General features: G+C 46.3%; 1 protein-coding gene across 5 annotated transcripts in view; it reads left to right on the forward strand.

Annotated features, from left to right (window-relative positions):
* LSAMP (limbic system-associated membrane protein) overlaps positions 1-26,810 on the forward strand; it is a 1,050,957-nt gene that overhangs the window by 906,617 nt on the left and 117,530 nt on the right. For all 5 annotated transcript variants that reach the window (XM_009329467.1, XM_009329441.1, XM_009329459.1 and 2 more), the window contains one exon: positions 25,333-25,458. In XM_009329467.1, the coding sequence (XP_009327742.1) occupies positions 25,333-25,458 (126 nt within the window). The remainder of the gene's footprint in view (positions 1-25,332; positions 25,459-26,810) is intronic.

Consider the following 26,810-nt stretch of genomic DNA (forward strand, 5'->3'; position numbering starts at 1 on the left):
GTCCTAGGAATGAATGAAAGGGTTGGCATGAGTAGTCCAGGGAAAGATGGTATTTATTTCTGGGGGGAACAAGAGGAAGAGAAGGGAGGCATGAAGATTAGGCTTCACAAGGGGAAACAGCAAAAGTGGTCATTTATGACTGATATGAAGGTTTCTGGGGATGTGTAGAGGAGGAGTGGGATGAGTAGAAACAAACAAAAAGCCTTGTGACTTCTGGAGCTTTATGGAGCAAAAACAGATCCCAAGCAGAGTTCATTTAAATTTGCACTTTTATAGCTGTTAATGTGATTCCTGGGGAAAAAAGAGAAGGGTGTTAGCAGCAGTGACAATAAAGTAAATCACTTAAATGGGAGCAATAGTGCTCCTCAGTCTTCCTGTCCATCAGTTGGTTTGACTGCCAGTGTTTGTAAAGGGAAGGACGTGATGATTTTGATGCTCCTCATTTCAAGCTTTCCCAACACAAAACCCCTTGTGTCTCCTTCCAAGCCACCTTCATGTAAATCTCCATCAACTCTGTGGTTACATCAGATTTATACCTCTACAGCTAAGACTTAGTGGCCTCCTGTGCCCCTTCTCACTCTTCCCTGTTGAGATGAGTGTTTTAGGTACATAAAGCTCTTACACTCCTTTTCATATAATACTGTTTCCAGCCAGTTTTACTCTGTTTGGGATTCTGCTAGGATTTCCAGAGGCAGTTTTGACCAAATAGAACTTGGGGGGGGGGGGGGGGGGGAAAAAACAAAAAAAAACACAAAACCTTGCCACAAACTACCCTCCAATAACAAATCGGGGTGTGTGGGCTGAATAAACTGATATACTTTTCACAAAAAGATTGATTTTTATTTTTTTTTAACTTCTAAGTGATTATGAAAAAAAAAGAGGAGGGGTGGGGGGGGGGGGGAAGGAGGAACAAACAAAACAAAACGCAAGACCTTTCCTGCACAGTTGTTTCACAAGAGGACAAAATTTAATTGCAAAGTGGATTGGGGAGATCAGAGCAGCAGTGGCTGCAGGCAGTGAGGGGGAAGTTCAGTGCTAATAAATGAAATGTCCCTGATCCAAGGAGAAAAAATAATCAGCACAGCTATAGGACAAACTTGGGACATGACACTAGGCAGCAGCACCAGTCAAATTAATAACGCCCCTTTAATTTTGTCCAGCTATCTTGTTCAGCCCTTTTCCTGTAGCTGGGTGCTATGAGCCATGCTGACTCAGGATAAATAAGGGAGCTGGAACAAAAGAAGGAGCTCAGAGAGGAGGTTCACAGCATGCAGAGCACTTTGAGAATCTCCTTATTGACTTGTTGTGTGGCAGGAGGAGACACTACAGGTATTCAGCCAGCCTTGGAGCTGATGCTGGGAGCCGAGTATCTCAGAGCCCTCTGTCAGCAAACTCTGCAGTCCTGCTGCCTTGAGGGGAGAGTGCTGCTCAGCTACTTCTGCTGTAGTTTTACTGTCAGAGATCTTGGGTGGTTGCACTGCTCCTTGGGAAGCCAGGTAATGCCCACTGCTCTTCTCCAGGTCATTTGTGGACAGGGAAGCTGGGCTTTCAGAATGGCGCCATCCTTCCCATTTTCTTCCTCCCAGTTCTCCATGGCTGATGGAAGCTGAACTCCTCAGGCTGGAGAGACGCCCATGCTCCTGTTGGCTCTGGAGACTAGCGCAGTGCTTCCAGCCCTCTGAATGCCCACGCACAATCAATCCGACATACTGCTGGAGCAGCTGTAATATTGGTGACAGGTGCTGTCCTCTAGGGTGGGATCTCCAAAGGCTTTGCTCCTGGTCTGGGGAGCCATGAGAGCATTCCCTGAGATACTGAGGACTGAGACAGCCTTCTCCCGCGGGCTGTGCCTACCCAGGTGGAACAAAACCATGCACATAGTAGTACATGCTTTTTCCTTCCTCTCTCCCCAAATCCCCCTCTCCATTTTATGATCCAGCACGATAAGGCTCAGAGCTCTGGCTTCAGATACCTGAGCAGGAGAAAGAAAGGACTGGAAGATTTTTTCAAACTGTGCATAACGTAGCAGTAGCCTTGAGCACACCTGGTCTGTGAGTAGGGGGCACGGGGGCAGCAGTGGGAGGGCAGGGAAGGAACAGACAGACAGGCGCTGGGCGCTGCAAGCATAATTGCTGGCTTGCCTTTAGGTGAAAAGAGTGCTGCTGCCATTCCCATTGGGGCCAATTTGCTGTTGCTGCTCTTATCTCCGATGTTCATCAGGCTGCAGCTACAAACCTCCTTTGTCCAGGAAGTCATCTGAACCCTCTCTCGCCTCCTCCCACCCTGAGCTAGCGATGGAAAAGGGAACAATACACATTCGCCTGTCAGGACAAGGAGAGCTGTTCTGCTAAATTGGAAATCTAGCTTGAGAAAGAGGAGAAGGAAACCTCAGGTATCAAAACTAGCGGTCCACCTATTGCAGCCAGGTGCCCTATGGAGTGCTTGTGTACCTGAAATCTGGCCGCTCACGTTAGGTTCTGATTTTGTTCTGTGTGTGTGTGTGTTAGAGCACTCAGTTCACAGCATCACATTTTTAATGTGCAAAAAGTACTGCTTCTCAGACCCTGTGACTCTGTGATCTAAGCCCAAAATTGAAGATATGAAGCCTCTTGACAAAAGCACTCATGTCCTTTGTGGTTTTCAGCAAGCCCCTTAAATTCTCTGGGCCCCATTGCTTCTCCCTTCTTCACCTCATCGCCTTTAAAAAGGGAACTATACCAACCTACCTCAAATAATTTTATTTTAAGCATCCTGCTTATCATTTTCTGAGGGAAAAAAATACATTTCAGACTGAGTTGCCATGTTTTATTGAAGCCCAGTTGCAATTTTTTTTAGTAAGGGTTTAATATTTAATTTTGCCATTTTGCAGTGAACACCATGCAGAATTAAAACCACACTTTTGCGAGTGAACTAATACTTCAGATTCCTTATTTAGCTCTTAGCTAACTAAAAAATAGACTTTTTAAACTTTACATTTGGCATTTGTATGGTACAGACTAAGGAACATCATTTCATTTTGCTTATCACAATTAAAACTAGTGTATTGTCCACAGGCTCTAATAAGTCCTTATAAGGTAAGGTTGTGAACAAATGCTGAGAGAGAGTCTCTGCCCTGCAGAGTCCACAGTTAAAATGGACCAGATAAAAAAGGAGTGGTACAAAAAAAGTATTGCTAATCCCAGTGAGCTGAGGCGTATGGAAACTTGCCCAAAATAAGAGCAAATGAGTGGCAGGGCCTGGCTCTGAACTGCTGTAATCAGTAGAATATTCTATTTTTGATAACTTCCTTGTCTTCTCTGTCCCTTGACACCCCGTCCATTCAGAATTTTTTAGCATACATAAGCATACATTTTTTAGCGTACATACATTTTCTGCTTCTTTTTGCCCAGTTAAGTTTTAGATACCTTAAAATAAGGAGTTGGAGTAGGCACAAATGGACCACAGGTGATGGGAAGAAGGGACAGACAAAACTACTTACTTCTTTTCATTCCTGATAAGTTATTTGCTTTGGATTGCTTATTCTGTTTTGTCTTCCCTTAAAATTTTTTTGAAAATACAAGTACTAAATATAAGGGAACGCAGCTGCCATAGGGGATAATGTAATCTTTCAAGTATTGTAGTCTTGTGATGGGGATGCAAAATTGCAAGGATTCACAACCATGAAACAGTTAACACTTTCAAATGCAGTCCTATGGCCTTCTGCATTTACAGTAAGGAGGGCCAATTCTGGCCAAGTTTTCAGGAGCGCGGGGGGACGCTTCAGCACTGGGTTAGTTGGGGAGTTAAATATCAAGCTCTTCTCTGGCTAACAGCAAGTGGTATAGATCAGTCTCAGATGAAGGCTTAGCCATACTGTGGAATACTGTGGAGTGAGCATTGATCTAGTCTGGTCTTCATGTTGAAGTGAGATGTTGTGCAGGAGCTGCTGTATTGTCCTCTTTTATGTTTAGATTTAGCAAGCTGAGGAATGCCTCTCCTACTTTCTTCCACATCTTTTGGGTGCTGCAGCAGACCTGAATGACTTCTTCCACTGAATATGTAATCTTAGCAATGCTGAGGAGGACCGTTCTTCCACCACATGGTGCCTTCATAATTTATCTGAAACTTTACTCTTCTGCCATGTAATTTGTCTGGGTCCTAGGAAGTTTGCTGTCACCTTTTACTTCTTCAGCATTACTGTTAAGCATATTGAATGCATGAATTTGTGTTCTCCTTCCCTCTTCTTCAGTGTGGTTTATTGGGCCTCAAATGAGGGAAAAATTATACTTGAAGCATTATTTAAGTTGATATAGTTTAACCCATCTATGAAGATAGATATGAGCTGATGTGCCATCCCCAGTACAGATGTATTCTTGATTGGGCCTTAGATGACATTTCCATCTAGTTAATAGCATGCCAGGCTGCTTTACCATTTACTCTTGTCTTGAGTTTAGACAACCCACAGTTTTATGTTCTTCAGTGCTTTGAGAAATCTGATCCAAAGTGGCACAGCCATTCTGTCTAAAAAGATGTGCAGGTCTCCACCCACCATGATCTTGCCTAACCACCAGCTGACTTTTTTCTCCAGTAGAGCTAATTAACTTGTTCCGTTCTTTTCTTTCCGTCCCTGTGCCTAATCCCTGCATACCCCTTTATGTTTACCTGCCCTGATGGATGTTTGCAGCTCTTCCCCGTTGAGCATCATCCACCACTTTCATTAGTAGGCTACTTCTTCAGGCTCATTAATGAAGATGTTAAATGAAAGCAGACCTCACGTGGACTCGTACAGCACCTCACTTACACACCTGCTTACAACTTTGCTCTTACATGCCCCTTGTCATTATCCCTTGTTTATGGTTCTTCAGGCAATTGCCAATCCGTGACAGTGCTCCTAACCCAAGACAGATTGAATTAAATTTGCTAGCAGGAGTTCATGAAGCACTGTATTAAACATTGCATCCTCTGAAGTCCCTTCAACCATGAATTTTAAAAACAGTCTAAAAATAACATCATAGGCCATGCATATAACAAACTGGACCCTCACAAGTTATAGACTTGGGGTTTGATAATAAATACTGTTAGCATGATGAATCTGGAAGACTGCCCTGGCTCAGGTCTCATCACCTCCAGAATTGACATTGCTTGTGTCGTAATGTCAGTCCTGAGCTACCTGATTTGGAAGTTTTATCTGGTTTATAAGCCACGCTGGTTTTCCCCTTTGAATTAATAATTTAATCGCTGGTATAAACAGTAAGTTAAATATGTGCTTAGCACTTATCCTTGCTCCAAAAGTGGATTCCAAACTCAGTGCTACAGTGCAGGGTGAGAATTGCACCAGCGAGGTTCCTGTTCCGATCTCATTCAGGGAAGAATCACACTTTGGTACTAATCTTTCCCTGGTGATCAATTAATTCATGATTACTATTTATTTATTTTCTATATTTCCTACAGTCTGCTGACTGTCCAAGGGCATGACTTTGAAGGAGTCCCAAGGGGTCAATATATGAGAGTAAGCCTAAGGGGAGAGAAGAGCTAGTTGATATTCCTATGACCATTTCCTAAATGGTGCAAGCCAAAATGGAAGTGGTCAGGAGTATATTACTGTGAATGATGATTCAAAATAAAATTGTGAACATAGCGATCAGAAAATGTGAGATAGCTTCCTATTGGAAGACCAGTTCTGTCGGCATCAAAGCATTTTGCAGGAGTGTGGTGATGCAACAAATTTTTTTGACAGACAAGTGTCACAACAAATCATTTTAACTTTCTAGTTTCATTTCACTAATGTCAAAATGTTTAACTGCAATGAGGCAAAAAGGTTTCATTTTGACTGTACCATTACCTTTAATTTTGTTTAGATTGGCACGTTAATTTTTATACCATATATTTATTCCTAATGTTGCAAATTGTTACAAAGCAGTGGGAAAGAACCCCCTTTCCATGCTTTTGAAATACAGACCTCAAACATTTGCAGAGTTAAATTTTAATCAGTGACATTCTCTTACTGGGACAAATGTCCTACCCCATAGTGACAAGAGGCAGCCTTCAAATATTCTTACCAGCACTGCTTTCCTCTGAGCTCTATATACTTTTGGAGTTCTGTGTGCCTTGTCACATATAATTAGCAGCTGTTGAGTGAATTGATCAGTTAATTTCCATCTCTCACTCAGACGCATTTAATCCATTACCCGATGATTTGCAGAGATTTTTCTCCTGCACATTTCCTCACCTGTGTTTTATCAATAGTCAAATTGATTGGGTCACCATTACTCACTGCTTGTCCAAGCCCTGTTTCTTTGTTTGCCTCCTTCCAGACCATGTGGTATTTTAACAAGCACTTGGCACCTCAGTCATTTAAATGTCATCATGAATGTCACCTCTTTTCATTTATTTATTAATCGGCATACCTACTGTTGAACGGTCTTACCAAATAAAAGTCGTTCTTCCTTTCTGTAGCCTCTAGCATGATCCCATCACTGCTTTACAATACTTTTATCTGTTCCTTGGCTATACACAGGTAAAGGCAAGCCACCTTTGAGGTGTCCTGGGCTCCTCAGCAGTTCCAGGAGAGCAAGCTGGTCATGGTTGGTTTTAAATGGCTTTTTGAGGAAGGGAATTTTTCTGGCCAATACTGTTTCCTCTGCAAGGTATCACATCTACAAATTAGATTTTCTAAAAATAGATCTAGAATACAGGACTGGTCTTTGCAAAAGCACAACCCTGGTCAAACTGCAGGGCGGTGAGTCTGAAATTCTGGGCTGTTGCATTTGTGTTGTGACAATAACCAAAAGGCTCACGTGAGACCCAGGCTACTGGTGTGTACGCACACACACACAGCTGGGTCAGTCCTTGGTCAAAAGACCTGGAAAAGAGAAGGGGCAGGAGAGGCAGTAAAAAGAAGGGTAAAGAGGGGTGGAACAAGTGGCTCAGAGCCACACGATGCTCATGGCAGAGTAAGAAGCTAGCCTTCCTCACCCAACCCAGTGTCCCACCAATGGACCTCACAGCCACCTGCCTCAGCTGTGGCCCCTCTGCTCCCCTCGCCTCTAAGGTGCTTCATGTTCCTTTCCTGTGACAGGATCATGACACCAGCCCTTCTCATGAACTTTTAATGTGTGACAGAGGATCCCGCATTCCCTGAGAAAGAGACTCTCTGGGCGCGGTCCTGAGGTCACTGCTTCCTCAGCCTGGTGGGCTTGAGTGGAAATCATTAATAGGTGTACCTTCCATATACATATACCTCCTCAGCTGGACAGAGGGGCTGCCTGATGTGAAATTTTCCTGCTTGCTTCCCAACTTGGCACTACCCAAAGCCCTGCTTACCTAGCAAGTGACATAGCCCTCTTACAGCCATGAGCACTGCCACCAGGACCAATGCCCAGGTGCCAGGACACTATTAATGGTGTAGGTGCTGTTGTACCCACTCTGGCATCCTGGCGTTCAGGGATTTACACGTGCATCCCAATGACTTTCTTCTGTGTGAGGGAGCTAGTGCTAGGCACTGCAAAGAGTCAGTGGGGCGCCTTCAGGAGCAACGATGCCCATTAGGGTGTACATGTGATTAGAAGTGAGTTCTTGTTGTGGGGCAGGACATGCCTAGTAACCTTTCAAGGAGACAGGGACTCTTCAGTATACCACAAGCCCCTACACATAGCAAAAGACCCCCATGCTTGCGGCTTCGTGTTTCTACTCCTGTTGCTAAAGGCCGATAATCAACTCAATATCCCTGATGGAAGAAGACTAAGAACTGTAAGACTTTTTCCTTTCTCCCCCGTAGTAAGTGAAAATCCATCAGACTGCCACAGAGACATCCAAGCTCTGAAGGTTGCTGGCAGTGAGACAGTGTATGTGAGCGTACTCTTGCAGGCTTGTGCATCTTCTGCGGCCCTCCTCACCTGTGCCCCTATTACTGTGTTTTTCAAGAAGATCCTTTCAACATGAATTACACAGTACTTCTCAGTCACCTATTTGGTTCTGCTTTCCCCATGCCTTTTCCCCTTCTGCCATCCCCCAGTATCTTCTGCAGCTGTCACTACCTGTTTCTTCATCAAATATTCCTTATTCCTGTCATTCCTCTGTCAAATCTGTGTGTACAACTCTGGTATGTATTGGCGAGTACTGATTCCTGGGAATTCTCACTTTCCAGCCTTTTCTCTAGGTAAATGGACCTGCTCGAAGTTCTGTGTCCCTCAGCTAAGATAGTGCTGCACTGCGCAGCTTAGGATCTCCGGGTGTGACAGAGCACAGGGGAGTTTACCATCAGTTTTTATGGCTTTTCTTAGCTCATCTCAGTACCAACTTTTTTCTGTAGGCAGCCTTGCTCCTCAACCCACCCTTCTAGTTCCCCGTTCTCTCTGGCTGCCGACGGCATCCTAGCAGGAACCTAACTCTGGCTTTCTCCTTCTCCCAACAAAAACGAACTACCAAAAAACCCCACTCATCTTTGTGGGGGAACTTGAAGAGCAGAAGAGGTGGCCTGACAGGTGCCACCAGGACAGAGAAAAAGAAACTGAAATGTCAGGTGTCTGATAGAATAGAATAAACTATTTCAGTTGGAAGGGACCTACAATGATCATCTAGTCCAACTGCCTGACAACTTCAGGGCTGACCAAGTTAAAGCATATTATTAAGGGCATTGCCCAAATGCCTCTTAAATACGGACAGGCATGGGGCATCGACCACCTCTCTAGGAAGCCTGTTCTGGTGTTTGACCACCCTCTTGGTAAAGAAATGCTTCCTAATGTCCAGTCTGAACCTCCCCTGGCGCAGCTTTGAACTATTCCCACGCGTCCTATCTCTGGATACCAGGGAGAAGAGATCAGCACCTCCCTCTCCACTTCCCCTCCTCGGGAAGCTGTAGAGAGCAATGAGGTTGCCCCTCAGCCTCCTTTTCTCCAAATTAGACAAGCCCAAAGTCCTTAGCCGCACCTCATAGGACATTCCTTCCAGCCCTGTCCACCAGCTTTGTTGCCCTCCTCTGGAGGCATTCAAGGACCTTCACATCCTTCTTAAATTGTGGGGCCCAGAACTGCACACAGCATTCAGGGTCAGGCCTCACCAATGCTGAATACAGCAGGATAATCACGTCTTTTGACTGGCAGGTTATACTGTGTTTGATGCACCCCAGGATGCGGTTTGCAGTGATGTCATGGGGAAGGTGTGGTATTTCCCTGGAGGGAGTGTGATGGATGCGGATAGGCCTCTTGGAGCTCTGCTGCAGGCTGCATGCAGGCTCAGCTGAGCACCAGGCTACCTTCTCACTCCTAGTTCCTTCACCAGGTTGTCTTTCCCCTTCAGTCTGTGACTCCCAGGAAGTCTGTAGACTTCAGGAAAACCAAACCTATTGTCAGGAGAGTTACATTCACTTTATGGTGCGTGTACCTTCCCCAGGAAATTGCAAGGTGCCGTCAGAATGAGAAAGGTTGGAAGTCACCAGTTTAGGTCATTTAAACTAAGTTACACAAACCCAAAGATCACAACTCCTGGAAAAGAAATGTCCACTTTACTCGAATGAGGGACATACCAGTAATTTCCCAGTAGGCCAAGCACAGCTTCCACTGTGCAAACAGTGAAGCAGATTAAAGCTGCCCTCAACTTTAATACAGTGCCACAGCCCGAGGGCACTACAGCTGATCTGATTTGGGGACCAGTCAGATCAGAACAGAGCTCGGCTTAGCGAGATCCCTCTTCTCATTTGATATCAAAGTGAAGGCAGCCAACAGAGCAACACCGCACAGCTCAGGGGATCCCAGTCAGGACAGCTTTGTGGTGGCTGTTTGGCAGGTCACAAACCACCAGCCAAATGAGAATTCTCGAAGAGGCTGGGAGTTTCAGGAGCAAATGGCAGTATGTGTGTATATGTGCATATATGAGTATGTATGTATCTATACATATATACACATTCTACATATGTATATATTTTTTATATATATACACACACAGAGGTATCCACATATGATAGTTTTATGCCGTATGTGTTATTTCTCTGCATGGAGTTGTCAAATCCTATGCATGCGCACACACACTTCTATCCAAATTCTCCAAATACCCTGGACAGTTAGTTGTAAGTCTTCAGTGTTTCACTCAAGCTGAAAAGAGTGAAACTTGTGTGGCTGAGTCAGAATTTCTCCCTGTTCCAAGAAAATACCTCCGATACTTCTGCCTGAGGGAGGAATCTGGTTTTTTTCCTTCCTCCTTCCTTCCCTCCTCTCAGTCCAATCCTGGGGCATCAGTGGAGCACGCAGCAGCAGAGGCCATGGGAGGAATGAATCTCGGAGCAGGTGGTGTCCTTCTCTTGGTGCGATGCCTGGCCGGTTGGTTGAGATCAGCTCATTGCAAGGAAGCGTTAGTGGGCATGTCTCGTCACATAAATGTAAACATCTTTGGTTGGCTACAAGTCACAGGGGGTCTCGGGTTGCTTTGGAAATCAACTTCTGGAACTCCTAGGCTCTGTGGCTGACAGGAGAGAGCTTTTGGCAGGAGTTGACCATCTTCCATGAGCACAGGGGTTGCAGAAAAACTCCTGTGTGGGGAATGGTGAGTTGGGGGAAAGAAGGGAAGGGAATAAAGAGGTAGATGCATTTCTCAAACAGCTGGGGCAAATGCTGTTCCGTTTTGGAAGTTTTAATAGTAGCGGGGAGTAAGTAAGCGTATACTTACCCTTTGTCTGGGTGGCTCCGGGCTCTGCGTTCTGCTGCCTGGGCAGCAGGTGAGGGCATCGTACTGTTAGTTTTCCCGTTCCTCAGTCACATCCAACAGACTTCACTGGAGTTCTGGGAGATGGCAGGAGCCTCTGAGCTCCTCTTGTAAGAAATGCACAGGATCCTTTACCAAGTTAGTGACAATCTCCTTAGCTCTGCAGGAAAGCACCTTAGCGCAGTGCTTCCCTGGTACAGCCAGCCACAGCTGTTTGCACCTCAGTGCCGTGCGTCCAACTTCAAAGTCAACAGAGGGCTTTACCTCCCTCCCGGCTTTCCATCACAGCCACCCTCTGTGCAAGAGCTGCGGTTTCCATCTCTGCTTTCCTTCACGTTCCCTCGGCCCTGCAGTGCTGACCGTGCTCAGTGCCCTCTGACTCCTCTCACACCGGGGGCATTTGGCTACTTGTTCTCAACATCCCTCAACACCTCAAGGGATGGCCCGAGGCACACAGCACTAAGCAAAGGCATGCGTCTGCCCTGTTCCCTTTGGACCCAGGTGAGCCACTCCCCTGCATTTCTCCTTCTTGAACCAGGTCTCTCTCTCTGTTGATCTCTTTACATTCTGCAGCGCGACTGGGTGGACAGCTTGAATCCAAAACGAGCTTTCCTGCCCAGCATGATGGGGAAGCACCTCTCCTTCACTGTTGTCACTACTTCCCTCCCGAGGTAACTAATAAATTGCTCTGAGTCTTTAAATGGGCTGTTATTTCTTCCTTTCATCAGCACTCTCTCACTCTTGACTCACAGTGCAGCTTCGGCTTCAATGAATTTATTGGCATGACAAGGTACACAGGTGATGCCAAAGTTGACAACTTAATTCATCAAGTGCCACTGTCTGTCTCTCATCTACACTCTTCTGTCACTCCTTTCCTTTTTCCCCCTCCTCAGCTCTCCTTTATTTCTGTCTGTCTTTCTCTTTCTGTCTGTCTGTCTCTCCCTCTCTCCCTTCTCCTCCCTCTAATAGTCTCCCCAGGTGATAGTTAGCTATCTCACACTTAAGACAGTCTGTCTCTCCTGACAAACAGAGCCGTCAGTCAGAGGGCTCACCAGAGAGGGAAAGGAATTGGTCTTTACAGCATGTTGGCTATTTTCTTGCCTTTGCAGCATGCGTGGGGGGCGGGAGTTGAGGGCAACAGTCTTCAAACCGACCTACAGAAGCCACGTTTGCTTTTAGGTTGGTTTGGGACTCCAGAAGAGCGAGCTGTTGTGTCACAGGGACAGAGGAAAGGAGAAAAGCCCATCAACCCCAAATGTGTATAGGCAGGTAGAAATATCATTTAAGAATAAATCCAACATCTTGACAAAATCCCCCAAAAGGATAAAGTCTCTGTTAAACAGAGTAGCAAATGATCTCTCCTTCACTCCCCCCCCGCTTTGTTGGCATGGCAATTGCCAAAGTATATAAAGAGAGAGAGATCCCTCAGGTATCTGTCAGCACTAGATACAATCTACCCAGGACAGTGTGTGTGTGTCATTTAATCCTCCATACATCAAGCGTATGCCCAGGATATAGTGTCACACTGTATTTGCGCTGCATCCCTTGTGCCTATTTGTCATGAGTGTCTGCGCGTGATCCAGTGGCAGGTTGATCCATAGTGTGATGCCATCTTGGTTATACCTCAGCTTTTCCTCAGGCTTTGGCAGAGTTTTCATCATTGCGTTCAGATGCAAAATTTCTTTATTTTTTTTTATCACTCTTTGTACCTTAAGGAAATCATTTTTGCAGACTCCAGTATATCATGACCATCAGAACAGAGAGTGTATGAGCGTATCCCTATCATCCATCAGTATCCCTAACTATATTGATTACACTTCTATTCCTTTTTCAGTTTGCATAATGTTTAGTGGGTCCTGCTTTTTCCCTTGGGTTTCTGAACCGCAGGGCTGATTCTCTCCTCCTTTGCATTCCCTTTCCTGCAAAAGAGTATTTTATCTTTACTTTATGCCAGCAGTGAAGAATCAGGCATGTTTTGTCTGCCTGTGGAAAGGTCTCCCTTGGGTTTGCTGTGCCAAGGAATTTTGCAGCACAACAATTCCTCACAAGGAACTCCCTTTAACAGTCTGAGGCTTTGCAGATATTCCTCCCCTGCTCTTCCTACTCACCGGCTGGAGCTGTAGATGGTAAGGCATTGTACCTCTTGTGACACCAGTCGGGTGCCAGTCACTGGGGATGCCATACAACTTGGACACAGCAGTTCCCTAAGAGTGAGAAGGGGAACTGAGCCTTAGAAAGGTGGAGTGACTTACTCAAGGTTATAGCACAAGTGTGTAGCAGAACAATCACTGTGCCTGGAGGACCTACCAGGTCCTTCACAAAGTCATTCCTCCCATTATTTTTTGGTAGTGTTGCTTACCCTGCTAGCTGTGATATTACAGGTGCTCAGACGTGGATGTGCTGTTACGGCAGAGAGACATGGCTTATGTTTTCCATTGGACTTAGTTTTCAATTCCCTGCTGCCGTGGAAGTATTTGCAGTTTTTTATTAGTGTTCTTTGTTGATCAGCAGGGGAGATCACGGAGATCACCTCATCCCTGCTCCCCAGCCAGTAGCACTGGATTTCTGGGGTGGGGAGTATTTGCTTGCAGAACCTTAGACGAAAGTTGTCTGTAAAGCTGTTGTCCCACTCAGCATAAAGGTGCTGGCGACCTTTTCCGGATGGAACCTCATCCTCCTGAAAGGACTATGTCTACCTATTTCTTCTCAGTTTGATACTCGCTATTCTGAAACTCGTTACAAAATTTTGCTGCTTCTTGATGGCAGCAATGGCACCCACATTTATCACTAACCCTGGGCATCTGACAGCCGACCTCCTCCCAGCCTCTCAGAACAATTTGGGTGGGTAATCCCGCTCAGCTCTGGTGGAAATTGAGTACCTGAGGCTCTTGTCCCCGTATTTCTCTGCAGTCCTAGCATGTAATGTGCTAATTACCTCAGTTTGCTAACACTGAGAGACCAGCAAAAAATTTCTGTCAATTTTGAAGTGGGTAGACTTGAACCCCACTGGGGGAAGAGGGACAGACAGTGTTTTTATGTGTCTTGATAAAGCTGCAGGCTACAAGGAATAAGCCTCATGCCTGACAGTCTGGGAGAGATACTCCTTTAATTGAAATGGCACCGGTAATGTGTTTACAGAGCAAAGCTCTTGGAATCCATCCCTCCCCTCCCTTGTGGTTGTCTGCAGGTATACAGCACATCTTTACCACACGGCAAAACTTGGAAAAGGAAACAGGGGGAAACTTCCAAGACATCAAGGTGCTGCTGCACGCGGCTGAACCAATACAGAGCGCTCTCTTTTGGCAGGGAGTCTTGGACAGCAGAAACTCTCCTCCCCCAGAAACCTTGGCTCTCGGTTGGTTTGTGGGAAGGAGGTCACGACAATCACATCTCAGCTCTAGCCAGCTGCTTACTTTGAAGATGCCTTTACTTCAGGAGTACTGTATTTGTTTTTTCCTGTTTTCTGCTGGATCAGACTTGTGTAGATAACCATTTCTGACAGAAGGGATTCTTTGCTTTGAACTCTTTAGCTTTCCCTTCTCAGATGGCTGATGATAACACCCTGGCCTTTAGAAAATACGCTGCTGCAGCTATCACCAAGCTCAACAATAGCTAACAATTGAAGGTCTCACAGCTGGCATTTCATAACTGTGTGTGCTGGGGAAGGCCACCATCTGTGGATCCAGCAATAGTGACAATGCAGGAATGTGCTGAGCAGCCCAAGCTGACAGAATGTGGAGTTGCACTTTCAGTCTTTTTCACACTCAAAATTTGCCATTTTTTGGAGATGGGGATTTGCTTCAGGTTCATTTTTGCTTGAAATGTTTTTGGTGGGGGTTTCAGCATCTTATTACGAGCCTCAGTGAGCATACATTAGTCTTCTGATTGCTGATCTGACTGCTCAGTGAAGCAGCTATGGTGTCTTGTGTTACAGATTGTCCGTCACTTGCTGAATTGGACAAAGTGAATCTTCTTGCTGGGGAAACAGCTGCCTTTTCTTAGCAGACTGCTGTCCTGTCCTAGGTCATGAGTTGGAGAGTTATAGATCAAGGATAGTGTACAGTACTTTACACTCATCTCCAAATCTGTGCACTTAACACAAGAGTGAATTTTATCCAAAGCATGTAAAGGTCTGAGTATGGGATTATTAGCTTTTTTCTTTATACTTTTGACTGGAAGCAAAACCAGCATGTCCAAAATGCCACACTAGCTTCCTGCTCCCCTAGAAGCCTGAAAGCGATCTTGAAAGGTGGTTACAGCAAGCTGTCCCGCTCCATTTTGCTTGTTTCAATGCGTAAGGAAGGAAAGCTTGCTAATAAAAGATGTTTTACATGTACCACGCACATTTGATTTGAGTGAGAGGTTTGTCACTGAGAAGCTGTCTGTCTCAGCTGAAGCTGAGCCAGATCGTTGGGTATCTGGTATGCACAAGACACTTAGAGCATTGTATTTGCCGCCCTGTGGCTTATCACAGAGGCTGTGGGATAAACCATGGGCAGCCAAAGGAGTCTGAGAACAGTGTTTGGAGGGAGCTGCCTTTTCTTTTCAGCCTATGTGTGGATGTCCATCAGGTGGTTCATGAGGGCAGTTCTGTTCGTTGTACTGTCTGTCCCTAATGAGCTGAACATAAGCAACAGCATAAGATCTGAAAACAAACAAAAAAAACAACAAAAACTTTGGCTCTGTTTCTCCTGTATGTAAAGCTATGATGAACAACCTCATCTTCATCCAGAGTGGGGTGTTAGCTGAAATGAACTTCCTCCCCTGCTTGCCTAATCAGGAAAATCCCAGTCATCTTCCTAACACATAGAAACCCTCTCTGAACCTGTACCTCTTGCCCTGGAATGACATAGGCTTTTCTCTGTGCTTTCTTCCCATACCTGGCCTGTGCTCCCTAGTCTACTTCCCAAAGAAAGAGTTAACAGGCAGGAGCCAAGGACTGCTGGGACTGAGATAAAAAAACATAATCTTGCTTTTTTCTCTCAACTGGCTAATAAAGCGTCCCTGCTCTGGCTGCAACACTTCCTTGAATCCATCACCCATTCTTGCTGTATAAGAATTTGTCCAAAGGCCATTAACATCAAAGGAGGAGCTTCCTGGGCTCTGAATCAAGCCCTGGAAAGGCTGCATATTAGGAGTCAGCTGCATACCATGTACATCCAACATGCTTAATGTTTCTGTGAAAAAGTTTTTCTTAAAATTCTCAGAGATGTCTTTGGAGGACCTGGACACTAAGGACAACTTTTCTCACAGAATTTCTCTTCCAGGATGGCTGATTATATCTGCAGAAGAAAAGATTTTGTATTGTTTCAGTCCCATAAGTAAATACTTGCCAGATTTAAAAAATGGTCTAAGGGAATATATAAACACATTTGAAACAAAGACCAAAAGCTGATCTGTAGTCCTTAAAGTGTTTGGGATTAGGTGGCATTCCAAGGGTTAATCCCTGGGGATTAGCATGGCAAGCACTTCTGTTGTTGTTTACACATGTCCTGTGAAGAAGGCTGTGTTTTCACAGCAGGCCTCTCTAGGAGGGTTAGCCATACAGTGCTTGCAGTCAGTTTTACAAGCGGAAAGAACCGGAGCAACACGAGTGGCAAATGCATAGAGCTGTCCTTTAAAGAGATGAACCACAGATAAGTGGATCACTGCAGTCCTGGCATAAATTTGATATGTCAATAGAAAAGAAAAAGGAGTTTTGTAGCAAGGAACCAATACTTCATATCTAGAGGTCCAACTCTGGTGATAAGGGGATATCAGGCATGCATATGGCTTGTACTTTGTGCTTTCATTTACATGCTAAGCATGCAACTGAGAACCTGCTCTCCTGGGCTGCATCAGGATCCACAAATGCAGATTCGTGACCTTGTGCTTGGTGGGGGGACACCAAAAAGCCAGATGTGGGTGAAATGCTATCAGCATCGGGCCAAGGCTGGGGCTCAGGCTTGGAGCTGGGACTGCTTTAGGGTAAAAGGCTGGAGTCTGGGTTTAAAGCTGAGGTGCTGGGTTAGGAGCAGGAGTGACACTGCTTTTATCCCTGTCCCACAACGTCATATCCATGCACTGAAAAACAAGGTTGACTTGAGACTTAACCTATTTTTTTTGTCACTGTTTCTCTCTCAGTTAGGAAGTGAAATAATTTCTCTCCTGACAATTTCATGGAGACAAGTTTAAAAAAAAATTAGATCAGTGGGAATGAGTATAAGCAATAGAGCCCAGTTCTGTGCTGACTTTTCCAACAGCTCATGGATGGGACAGTCTTAACAGGTTTACACTCCATGCTGCTCTTTGCTAAGAAACAATGTACTGGAAGTGTTTCCCATGCAATTTTATGCGGAAAAATAGTTCAGACACTTAACTGTATATTGGATGAGGCAGAGCCTTCCTTTGGACAAAATGGTTTGGCTTGTCAGCTCTTACTCTCAAATGCGGTGAGCTCTGGCACCCTACCCAGCTCAGCAAACTGGGAGGGCTTTCCACATGGCTTTGATTTACAGCATCCTGTCTGCTTCTCTGCTCCCAGTCAGTGCAATACGCGCAGTCCCCATCTGGATTTAAATAATTTCCTGCATGGCGTCTCAGTGGGTGAGGCTCAGCTGCACGATGGGGGAAGCTCACCAAGACGCAAGGCCCAAGCTAGCAGCCCCTGTGCCTCCTTCGGCCTGGCCTCTCTTGGCATCAGCAGCGATGCTCAGGTGGAGATCTGCCACGCTGGGGCAGAACGGTGGGGGGGCACATGTAGGTTGGGAACTGCAAATCTCTTAAATGGTTTCCATGCTCTGACTGGGATAGACCCTTTCCTACAGGCCACCAGGGATGGACATGGCAAGGCACCCCCTTTCAGACAATAGAAAGAAGCAATTTTTACACCTTGTAAAAACACTGTTGTGTATTTTGAGAGGTTTTTAGTTCCCAGGGGATTAAAAAACAAAACCAAGCCTTCAACGTTTGCCTCTACTTCAGCAGAAGCTTTAATACCAAGAGAGGCACTGGCAGGGTGAAACAAGCCTAGCAGAGCAGAAGGTCAGAAGGATGTTTCAGAGTCCACTCTCTTTAATGAAGTTCAACAACTTCACTCTCTGCCCTCCTGCCCTGGTGACAGCTTCATCTTCGTCTGGCTGAGGCTGCAGTATGAATCAGACCATAAAAACCACATCTTGGGTCTCATGTCACATTTCGCCTGCAAAGTGGTTCAGAAACATTAGCATGCCACATCCCAAAGGGTGTCTGGATTTTACTTTCCAGCCCTCAGCTTGCTCCCTTTTCAGACCTAAGCAGCAACAAGCTGTTTCTTGTTATGGCTGTAAAGAGCTGTGATTAGCCTGCAGCACGCATAAGAGGGAAATTAAACCATTTAGTTGTGTTTAGCAGCTCAGCCCCTTCTTCAGGCCCTCTCTCAGCACTAAACACTTTAGCTAAACAATGACTAATGAGGCCAATTTGCTGTCAATTAATTGCCCCGGGAAAGGACCCCTAATTGTGGTGAGCAAGGTGACAGCTGTAAAGCATTCAAGGGCCATATGATGGTCAGTGACCCCCCTACCTCTGCCTTGGGGCTTATTAGCATCATTGTGTTTGTTGCAAAGTGCTGTTAATTGGGAGCTAGGGACAAGGAAATGAGAACTCTGGAGGCTAATTGATAGGCACCTGCAGAGGGCTTTAGTGGCTGCAAAGTTCCTTTGACTTTGGAGAGAAGTCCTGATGTTTTCTTTTTGCCCTGAAAGCCAGGGGCTCCTGTGGGTTAGTGGGTGGGAGTCTTAATTTTCTCCAACAGGTGGGGATCCTACTTGCCAATAGAGAGGGAGGCAAATAGGCTGGAGGAAGCAACTAACTAATGAGGATGCATGGAAGGGGTTGTGGTGACTTTCTCCATTTGTATCCAAGGTGCCCTTCTTGGGACTAGCATTTAGAGCACTTAAATGGAGCTTATAGGCTTTCTTATTTTCCATACTATTTGCTTCTGTGTCTTGGAGGGATTAAATAGCTTTTGCTGTATCTTAGGTCTGTAGAGTGGGAATAAGAGCTCTTTTTTTTTTTTAATGTATTTTGTGACTTATCAACAAAATACCTAACTGTTAAGCGGTCATGTAATTTCAGATCGGGGAGTAGCTGCCCCACAGTGTAAGACTGCATCTAAGGGTCTTATGCAAAGCTCTGTTTGCCCAAAGGGAGCAGTCAGACCATCTGACTGTGAACTTCATGTGAGCGTGTTTACAGGGCTCAGAGCCATCTTCCAACTAGATCTCCACGTCCCTCTGTTGCATTTTTCATTCTGCCATACCCGATTCAGGTTCCTAGTCCTGTTTTTCATCCTGCTGTACCCGATTCGAGTTCGTAGTCCCGTGCTTCCTGCCCTTGTCTCACAAACCCACCCTCCTCTTGCACTGAGGTCTGCACAGTGCAACCAGTGCAGGAGCCAGAAACCGCTGCCCTATGCCTATAAGTACCCCTTCCATATAAGTACCACTTACGCTAGGCAGTGGTTCCCGTTCCTGCCACTTTGTGCCTGTGCTGTGTCTAGATGCTCTGATCAAAAGACAGGTATTTGAACTGTTTGTGAGCTGTGGCATGGCCAGTTCCAGTATAAACTGAGTTCGGAAAAGACCTAGAAGCATTGCTGGTTATACCCTTCAGCAAGGGTAGCCTTGATGCTTTCTTGTTCCATCCCCCATTGCACTCCTGGAAAGGTACTCAGGAGCTGGCTCCTGGATGTGAACTCACATCTCTTAACCATTGGGCTGACTCATTTACTAGATCAGGGGTGTACCACCACTCCTTGCCTACTTCCATAGCCTTGAATGATAAAGCTGATCCAACCCGCCCACATGATCCCAGGTAATATCTCAGGAGGAGTTTTGAGCTCTGAAAGGTTTTGGTCATAAAAGGCAAGGATAACAACAGCAGATGTTTGCATGTTCTCTTGTTTGTGGTTTCCTTGCTGCCTCCTGTATGTGGCCCCTAGTTTGTAATAACTGCTGTAGCGGGTGTTTTTGAGACACAGTCATGTTTTGTGGAAACAAATCACTTGCTTTCATCTCGAGAGCAACAGTGATTGCACTGGGGGAGTGTGCTCTATTTTTCATGTCTCAGTCTTTCTTATTATTTAAATTAATGTGAGTTGCAGTTGTCATGAAAGTGAAGGATTGACGGCAATTAACTAGAACGGGCTTGGTGCAAGCAGGTTCTGCGCAAGCCTGTCCTACCTAGCTCTGTCACTGTGCCTTGCCTGGGACTTGAATTCCGGCACCAACTCTGCCCTTGCACCCCTCCAGCCCTGCAGCCCCCCCAGCTCTCCCAGCCCAGGGTGCCCTACAGCATCTCTGCCCTTCTCCCACTCCTGCTTTGCAGGCCACCCGCTTTTCCAATGTGACCTTCTCAAGAAGAATGGCTACTGGTTAGCTTGGGGGTTGTTATTTACCATCAGTGGCACGCAAGATGAGATGCTGAGCTGGCATCAGGCTTGTCCTGTAGATGTGAAATGAAGAAAAAACAAATATGTGAGTTTCAAGCCATCCTTCTCAGAGCTCTTTTCCAGCTCTCCAGAATCTGTCCCTGGTGAGGGTAGGGCATCCTACCTCTCCGGGGATGGAGCAGTGGGGTACTACACTGTGCTTCCTTTCATGTCGGTCTCTGCTGCCCACCCTATCCAGGGGGATCCTAAGCACAGGGTAATAGATACCCCATATTACATTTATGCTGAAAGGGAGGAAAAAATCTGGTGATTTTATCTTTTTCAGCAGTACCAGAGAGCCTGGCAGCACTTTCCCATGGTCCCTGGAGCCAGAAGGGTCCAGCAGCAGCCTGGTCTCCCCAGGAGGGATGAGCTGTTAGGCTGAATATGAAAACGCCTGAAAGCGCTGTTTAGTGCTTCCCCTACCATGGGTCTGCAGGCTGTGGTTTTGCCTGTGCTAATGGTTCAGAGAGGCCAGACGCAAAAGGGTTTTCCAGTTGAGGGTCAACAAGAGATGGCTGGGCAAAAGGAGGCTGTGACACCCAGAAGATTCTGGTCCCAGGAGGTTTTATTCTCAGCAATCCTTCCTCCAGCAGTCTGGGAACTGTGAAAACATAACACAACCCACACATGGGAAAAAATAATAAGGTCAAAGTTTCTCATTTTAAGACTGTCCTAAAAAGGTGTGTGCAAAGTAATGACAAGTGCCAAGGAGGCAGTGCTAACTGTTGCTGGTGCTGACAGTTTTGGCATTTTAACACACTGGCTTGACACCCTGAAAATTAAAAGTCTCTGACTTTTTATCTGAGTGAAATTACTGTCCACTAAGATCCAGTCATTTTTAATGCTAGCTGGCTTTGGATTCTAAGCAGACGAAACCAAACCAGGTTTTAAATTCACAGGGAAATTATTTCCTGCCCTATTTCCCCTCCTCTCAGCCTTTCCTTGCCCTCTGACCAAGGTGGCAGCTGAAAGGAACCAGTCATTATACTCCTAACAGGATTTCAGCCTTGGATGCCCTTTTCTCCATCATGTGAAAAAGTGGCGAGCCAGATATGACCATCTGGACACATCCTCCTCCTCTTGGGCATTTGGTCTGCATGGTCAGATCTGTTTGTTTTTGCTGTGTTTACTTGATCCTCTGTGAACTAAAATGACTTGACAGCTTTGGAAAGTGGCAGGGTACACATGTCCTACTGCAGCTCTGCTGCTGGTGCCCCATAGAGGCTTTCACTGCTCTCTCCTCGACTGTTTTGGCTGTCATCACACCCTTCTGCTAGGACCTCGGACTGCCCTACAGCTCCATCTGCTAGTCCTGCTTGAGCTTAGTCCTTCTTGGTTTGTTGTGTGGCTTTTTTTCCTGATGCAAATGTTAACCCCTTGAGGTTAAGATAAAACCCCAAAACGTGATCTAGCCAACGATTCTACTCCTGGGCTCTGCTTACCCATGTTTGCCAGCACACCAGAGAAGCTGTGCTGAGGGCACTCCAAAATCACCGTCCTTGTGTCCCCTGACAGAACAGCTAGGGCACAACTCTTGCAAAAAATAGCAGCCTCTGTTGTTCTTTACCAGACTAAGCCCCTCTGTCCTCTCCAGTGCGTGTTGGTCTCAGATCTGAAACACAGTATGTACTACGGGTAGCTGTGCTGCTACAGGACTGAGGTGGCCCTCCGAGTTGCTTTGTTCCCTGTAGTAAGACTAACAGATTGGATTTCTGCACCAGAACTTGCAGGGCTCTCCCAGCCTGCAGCTCTGCTGGCTGGAGCGAAGGGTCTGTCTGTGCTGAGCCATGAGACAGGGGACTCCCCTCATCCAGTGGGACAGAAAGGAGGAGAAAGTGCTTCTGAGTCTGCTGACTCAGTGCTGTGCCAGATCTCAGCATGGTGCTGCAAGCTGCCACTCTGCTTTGGTGTGCCATGAAACACGAAGCCACAAGCTTCTTTTGGAGGAGGCAGGGTATTTAATTTCCCAGCTGGGGTATTTCCTTTCTGCTGCCCTTTATGCAGTCTTGGGGTATTGGTTGGCAAAGGTATTTGCTCACTTTCCAAGACCACCGCGTGATTGTTGTTTTGTACTGCCAGGCATTTGCTGTGCAGAATGGGTGTGTGGTAAAGGGGGACGAGGCACAAAATGGATCTACAGTCAGTGAAACTCTCATGTACCCCTCGATACAGTGGGATCAAATTCTTTGACAACTTCAGCATTCTCCAGCAATGTTTATTTTGGTTTGTTTTGTTTCCTCCTACCTCTTCCTACATGTGCAGACACACTGCCGATGGCTCGCAGTGAATCACTGATGTAAAATGTAGCAGGGCTTTGTGTTTGTCAGCGGATTTCACTTTGAGAGGAAGGGGTTGATCTTCTGCTATGCTTTGCTTTACCCAGTATTGTATTGCTAGGGAGGTGTCCCTACTCTGAAATTCCTTCTCTCCAGGGAAGGGGACCCTGGTGCAGTCAACAATTCCCCCAACATACCTTGCTTTGGTTGCTTCACCATGAGCTGATCAGCCATCAGTTCTAGCTCTTGAGCAGCAAACCAGCTTCCAAGGTCCCTTCTTCCTTCCTGGTGCCAGTTAGAGCAGGTTGCTGAGGGCCTCATCCAGGTGAGTTTTGTGTATCTCCAGGGATGGACTTTCCACCACCTCTCTAGGGAACCTGTTCCTGTCTTTGACCTCTCCAAAGTAAAAGCTTTTTCCTCATTTTGAGTCAGAATTTTCCCCATGTTGCAGCTCATGTCTGCTGCTTTTCGCTGTTCACTGTGCATCTCTGTGAAAAGCCTGCCTCTGTCTTCTCTGCACTTTCCCGCTAGCTATTTGTAGAGAGCAATAAGATCTCCCCTCAGCCTTCTCTTCTTCAGGCTGAACAGACCCAGCTCTCTTAGGTTCTCTTGTACGTCAAATGCTATAGCCTTCTGACCATCTTGGGAGTCCTCCAGTGGACTTGCTCAAGTATGTCAATGGCCGCCTTGTACTGGGGAGCCCAAAACTGATGTAGTGCTTCAGATGCTGTCTAACAAGCACCATATAAAGGGATAAACACTTCCTTCCACTTATGGGGCTACACTCTTGCTAATACAACCCGGGATGCTTAGTCTTCGCTGCAAGGGCATACTGCTAACTCATGCTGAACCTGTTGGACCCCCACATCTCCTGGGCTGCTTGAGCCCAGCACTTTCATCCTGCCAGCAAATATCAGGGTGGTTGAAGTCCCTCACCAGGGACTGTGACTTTGAGGCTTCTTCTGTCTGTCTAAAGCAGTCTTTGTCCACTGCCTCTTCTTAATCAAATGGTTGGTAGCAGACACCAACCAACAGGGGTGACACTGTGATATCCTCTGATCCTTACGCCTAAGCTCCCAGCTAGTTCACCACCCAGAGCTGGGTGCACTCCAGCCACTCCTTTGCAGAGAGCGCACCTCATTTCCTCGCCTTTCCCGCCTGTCTTTCCTGAAAAGCCTGTATCCATCCCGCACAGCACTGCCAGTCCTGAGAGCTGTACCACCATGGCTCTGTCGTCCCAATGGGTTTATAATACTGCAAATCTGTGTGAACATCTAATTCCTCCTGTTTTTTCACCATGATGCTTGCATTGGTGCACAGGCCTCCAGATTTGAGATGGGCCTCCAGCTGTCCTGCTTTCACAAGAGGAGTGCAAAAGCCTTCCCTGTTGCGCTGGCCCCCACACAACACAATGAGCTTCCTCACTGCCCATCGTGCTGTCACTTCTCCCCAGATAATGGCAATCTTTCCCCAGTGTGCCCAGCATAAATCCCTCCTTGCCTAGGTGAGTGAGCCTGTCGGCAAAGACATGTCTGCCTCACTTTGTTCGAGAGGTCCCGTTCCTGCTCGAGAGCCCCTGTTCCTCCAAGGGGGTCCCATGGTCATAGATGCTGAAACATTGTCCATGAGTTTGGGGCCTACAGAGAGGGGCTAATGAACTGTGGGTTGTAAACAATATTCCTATGAATCCAGCAACACAGCTGGAAGTGGTGAGTTGCTCTCTTCAGGCTTCATTTCCTTTTCCCCAACTAGCTCGTACAGCTTTGCCTCAGAAGGACCATCATCCACTCCTGCCAAGGAGGGGGAATGGGAGGCTGCTGTCTGTTTACTCTGTGGTAAGCAAAGCAGAAAATGATGTTGTTTCATTCCTCACTACACACAAATTCAGAAGCTGAAAATATATCAAAAAAAAAAAGTTCAAAAAAAAATTAGAAGATTCCTTTTTAGTCAAACTCCCTCTCCACCTCTGGGGTGTGAAGTGTGGAAGCAAGACATGGATGTGAGAGAGGAGAGACTGCAACAGCCTGGTCAGCTTGGAGGCTGATACACTGGCATGCTCCACACCTGGAGGTACCTGTTCAGGTCCCAGCATGGTCACTTTGGTCCCGTGACACAAACTCAGTTAGTTTGGAAGGTCTTTAAGGATCCTGAATGCCTGAGCCATGGCTGGTCTTGTGAATCTTTAAGGACCCTGCCATGCTTTTGGAGCTGTGCCACGTGAGGTGCAGCCAGCCAGAAGCTACCTGTTGCGGGCAGCCTATGGGGGATCCCTCTTGGCTGAAAGATGTTGCAGAAACCTTCCCGCTGTCACCATTGTGCCTTCCCTCAGCAAATTCCCATTAGGCGTGGCGCGCGTCCCTGCTTCTCACCTCATCATGGCATTCGCAACAGAAATGAGCTTAACAGCTCTCCGGTTTAATTCCCAGTGAGCATTTGGTTACGTGAGCAGCAGAGCAGGGTCCTGGCTAGCAGCATGGGTTCTATCTGCCCATGGGAGGTAGCAATAACTAATACACCCTCTGAGTCAGTGCCTTGAGGCCTGGCACCCTGCAGGAGGACATAGAACTGCGTCTGGGACTGTTTGGAGTGTAAAAATTAGCTGGAACAGTGCTTGGAGCCTGCCAACTCCTTCCATGCAGCCTTGGGGCAGTCAGGCAAGTTCTTAGAGGTTATTTTACGAAGGCCCCCAAACCTGTCCAAACTCAAAGCATCGCAGTTGCAGCAAAAGCCAGTTCTACCTGCAGATCCTTTAAGCAGCGGTACATATTATTCTGGTATAATTTCAGAAAGCCAGGTAGTAACGAGGAGTGCAGCCTGTTAGAGGAGTCTGTGGCTGTCTCTGGTTAATAGGTAGGTAGGTTAATGAGTCAGACAGGCTGCCCTTCAGAAGTCTGGGTAATGAGGTCCAACTTTCTTTTGTCTTCACAGTTCCACCAAAGATCTCCAATATCTCCTCGGACATCACCGTGAATGAGGGCAGCAACGTGACCCTGGTTTGCATGGCAAATGGGCGTCCTGAGCCTGTCATCACCTGGAGGCACCTCACCCCAACAGGTAAGAGGCCCAACTGGACTCGACTGTGCTGGTGATTTGTGAACTGTACAGTAGTTTTCTTCTCTTCCAGCATCAATAGAAAATTTCAGTAGCAATACAGGCAGCTGTAAAAAAGTGGCAAGAATCTTAAATGCACTGCAAGCTTGTTTTGCAGTGTGATTTCCCAGGCACGATAACCAGGTTGTCCAAGGCAACAAATGAAATTACTTCAGTAGATGCTCTACAGAATTTGACCTGTAATTCTATTTAGCTTTGGTCTTCATCTAGTTGTCCCAGTCTCTACTGCTGGTAATGCACAGCACAGTGGTGGAGACAAAACACTGCTGGTGCCAGACAGAGGGGAAAGGATTTCTGTTTAGATATTACATAGAAGAGGTTCTTTCCAAAAACCATGGAATTTGCTTCCCGCTGGTTTGCCTTTAAAGGGAGAGGCAAACAGTGGCACAGATGATTTCATATTACTCTCCACTTTGGCAGACAGTCTTCCTGTGTCTTGTGAGGTGAGTAAAGAAGGCATTTGATCTGCAAGATGAGTGAAGAGCAGGATGGAGACAGAACAAAGGAGAACTCACCAGCTTTGTTCTGCTATCTAACTGTGCCTTCCACGCTCAAGGACGTGGCAAGCTTGGAAGGAGAATATCCTTTCAGTAGTCAGACTCCATGGGATTAGCAGCTTGGGTTGCAAGGAAACCTTCACCCCCTAAAGATTTATCAGCAGGATGGGAACAAGAGGTAGGTTTCTCTTCCTCTGTATCATGTCCTTTGAGGAGAGAAGAACTCTTTACCTGATTTCTTTTGCCGTCAGATATTCTTTCATCTAAAATGCGTGGGGAAAGCATTGATTAGTTCCATATGAATAGTCTTCTGTGATATTCTCATATATGTAAAGAGGGTTTGAGGTAGGCAGAATACAAGCTTTCTGCATGTGCTACAGACAGTCAAGCTATCTACTGTAATTCAGCAGCCAGAAAAGGGGAGAGTATTGCAGAAAGAAGGTTGGAGAGAGAAAGGTAGAATGACACATTGGAACAGAACTCAACCCAAGGGCTGCATCCAGAAGCCCCTGGATTTGGGGCCTGTGGTTCAGATTGGGGTTACTCAGATTTCCTGTCTCATCCCTTCAGCCAAACCAAAGTCCTCCTGAGCTTTCATGTATATGAAAGCCAGATATGCAGTTCGTATTTCTGGCCCATTTCTTGCAATACCAAAAGAAGGAAGATGGGGAAAGACTGCCAGGAAGAGGTGGGAGGAGCAGAGCTGTTGAGGGGAACACTACTCCTCTGTGGTATCATCATCACTACCTGACTTTTCCTCTTCTGCTGTTTTCAGTATTAAGCATGACTGAGCCATTT

The sequence above is a fragment of the Pygoscelis adeliae genome, unplaced genomic scaffold (assembly GCF_000699105.1).
Source record: "Pygoscelis adeliae isolate BGI_AS28 unplaced genomic scaffold, ASM69910v1 Scaffold120, whole genome shotgun sequence".
NCBI classification, from domain to species: Eukaryota; Metazoa; Chordata; class Aves; order Sphenisciformes; family Spheniscidae; genus Pygoscelis; species Pygoscelis adeliae.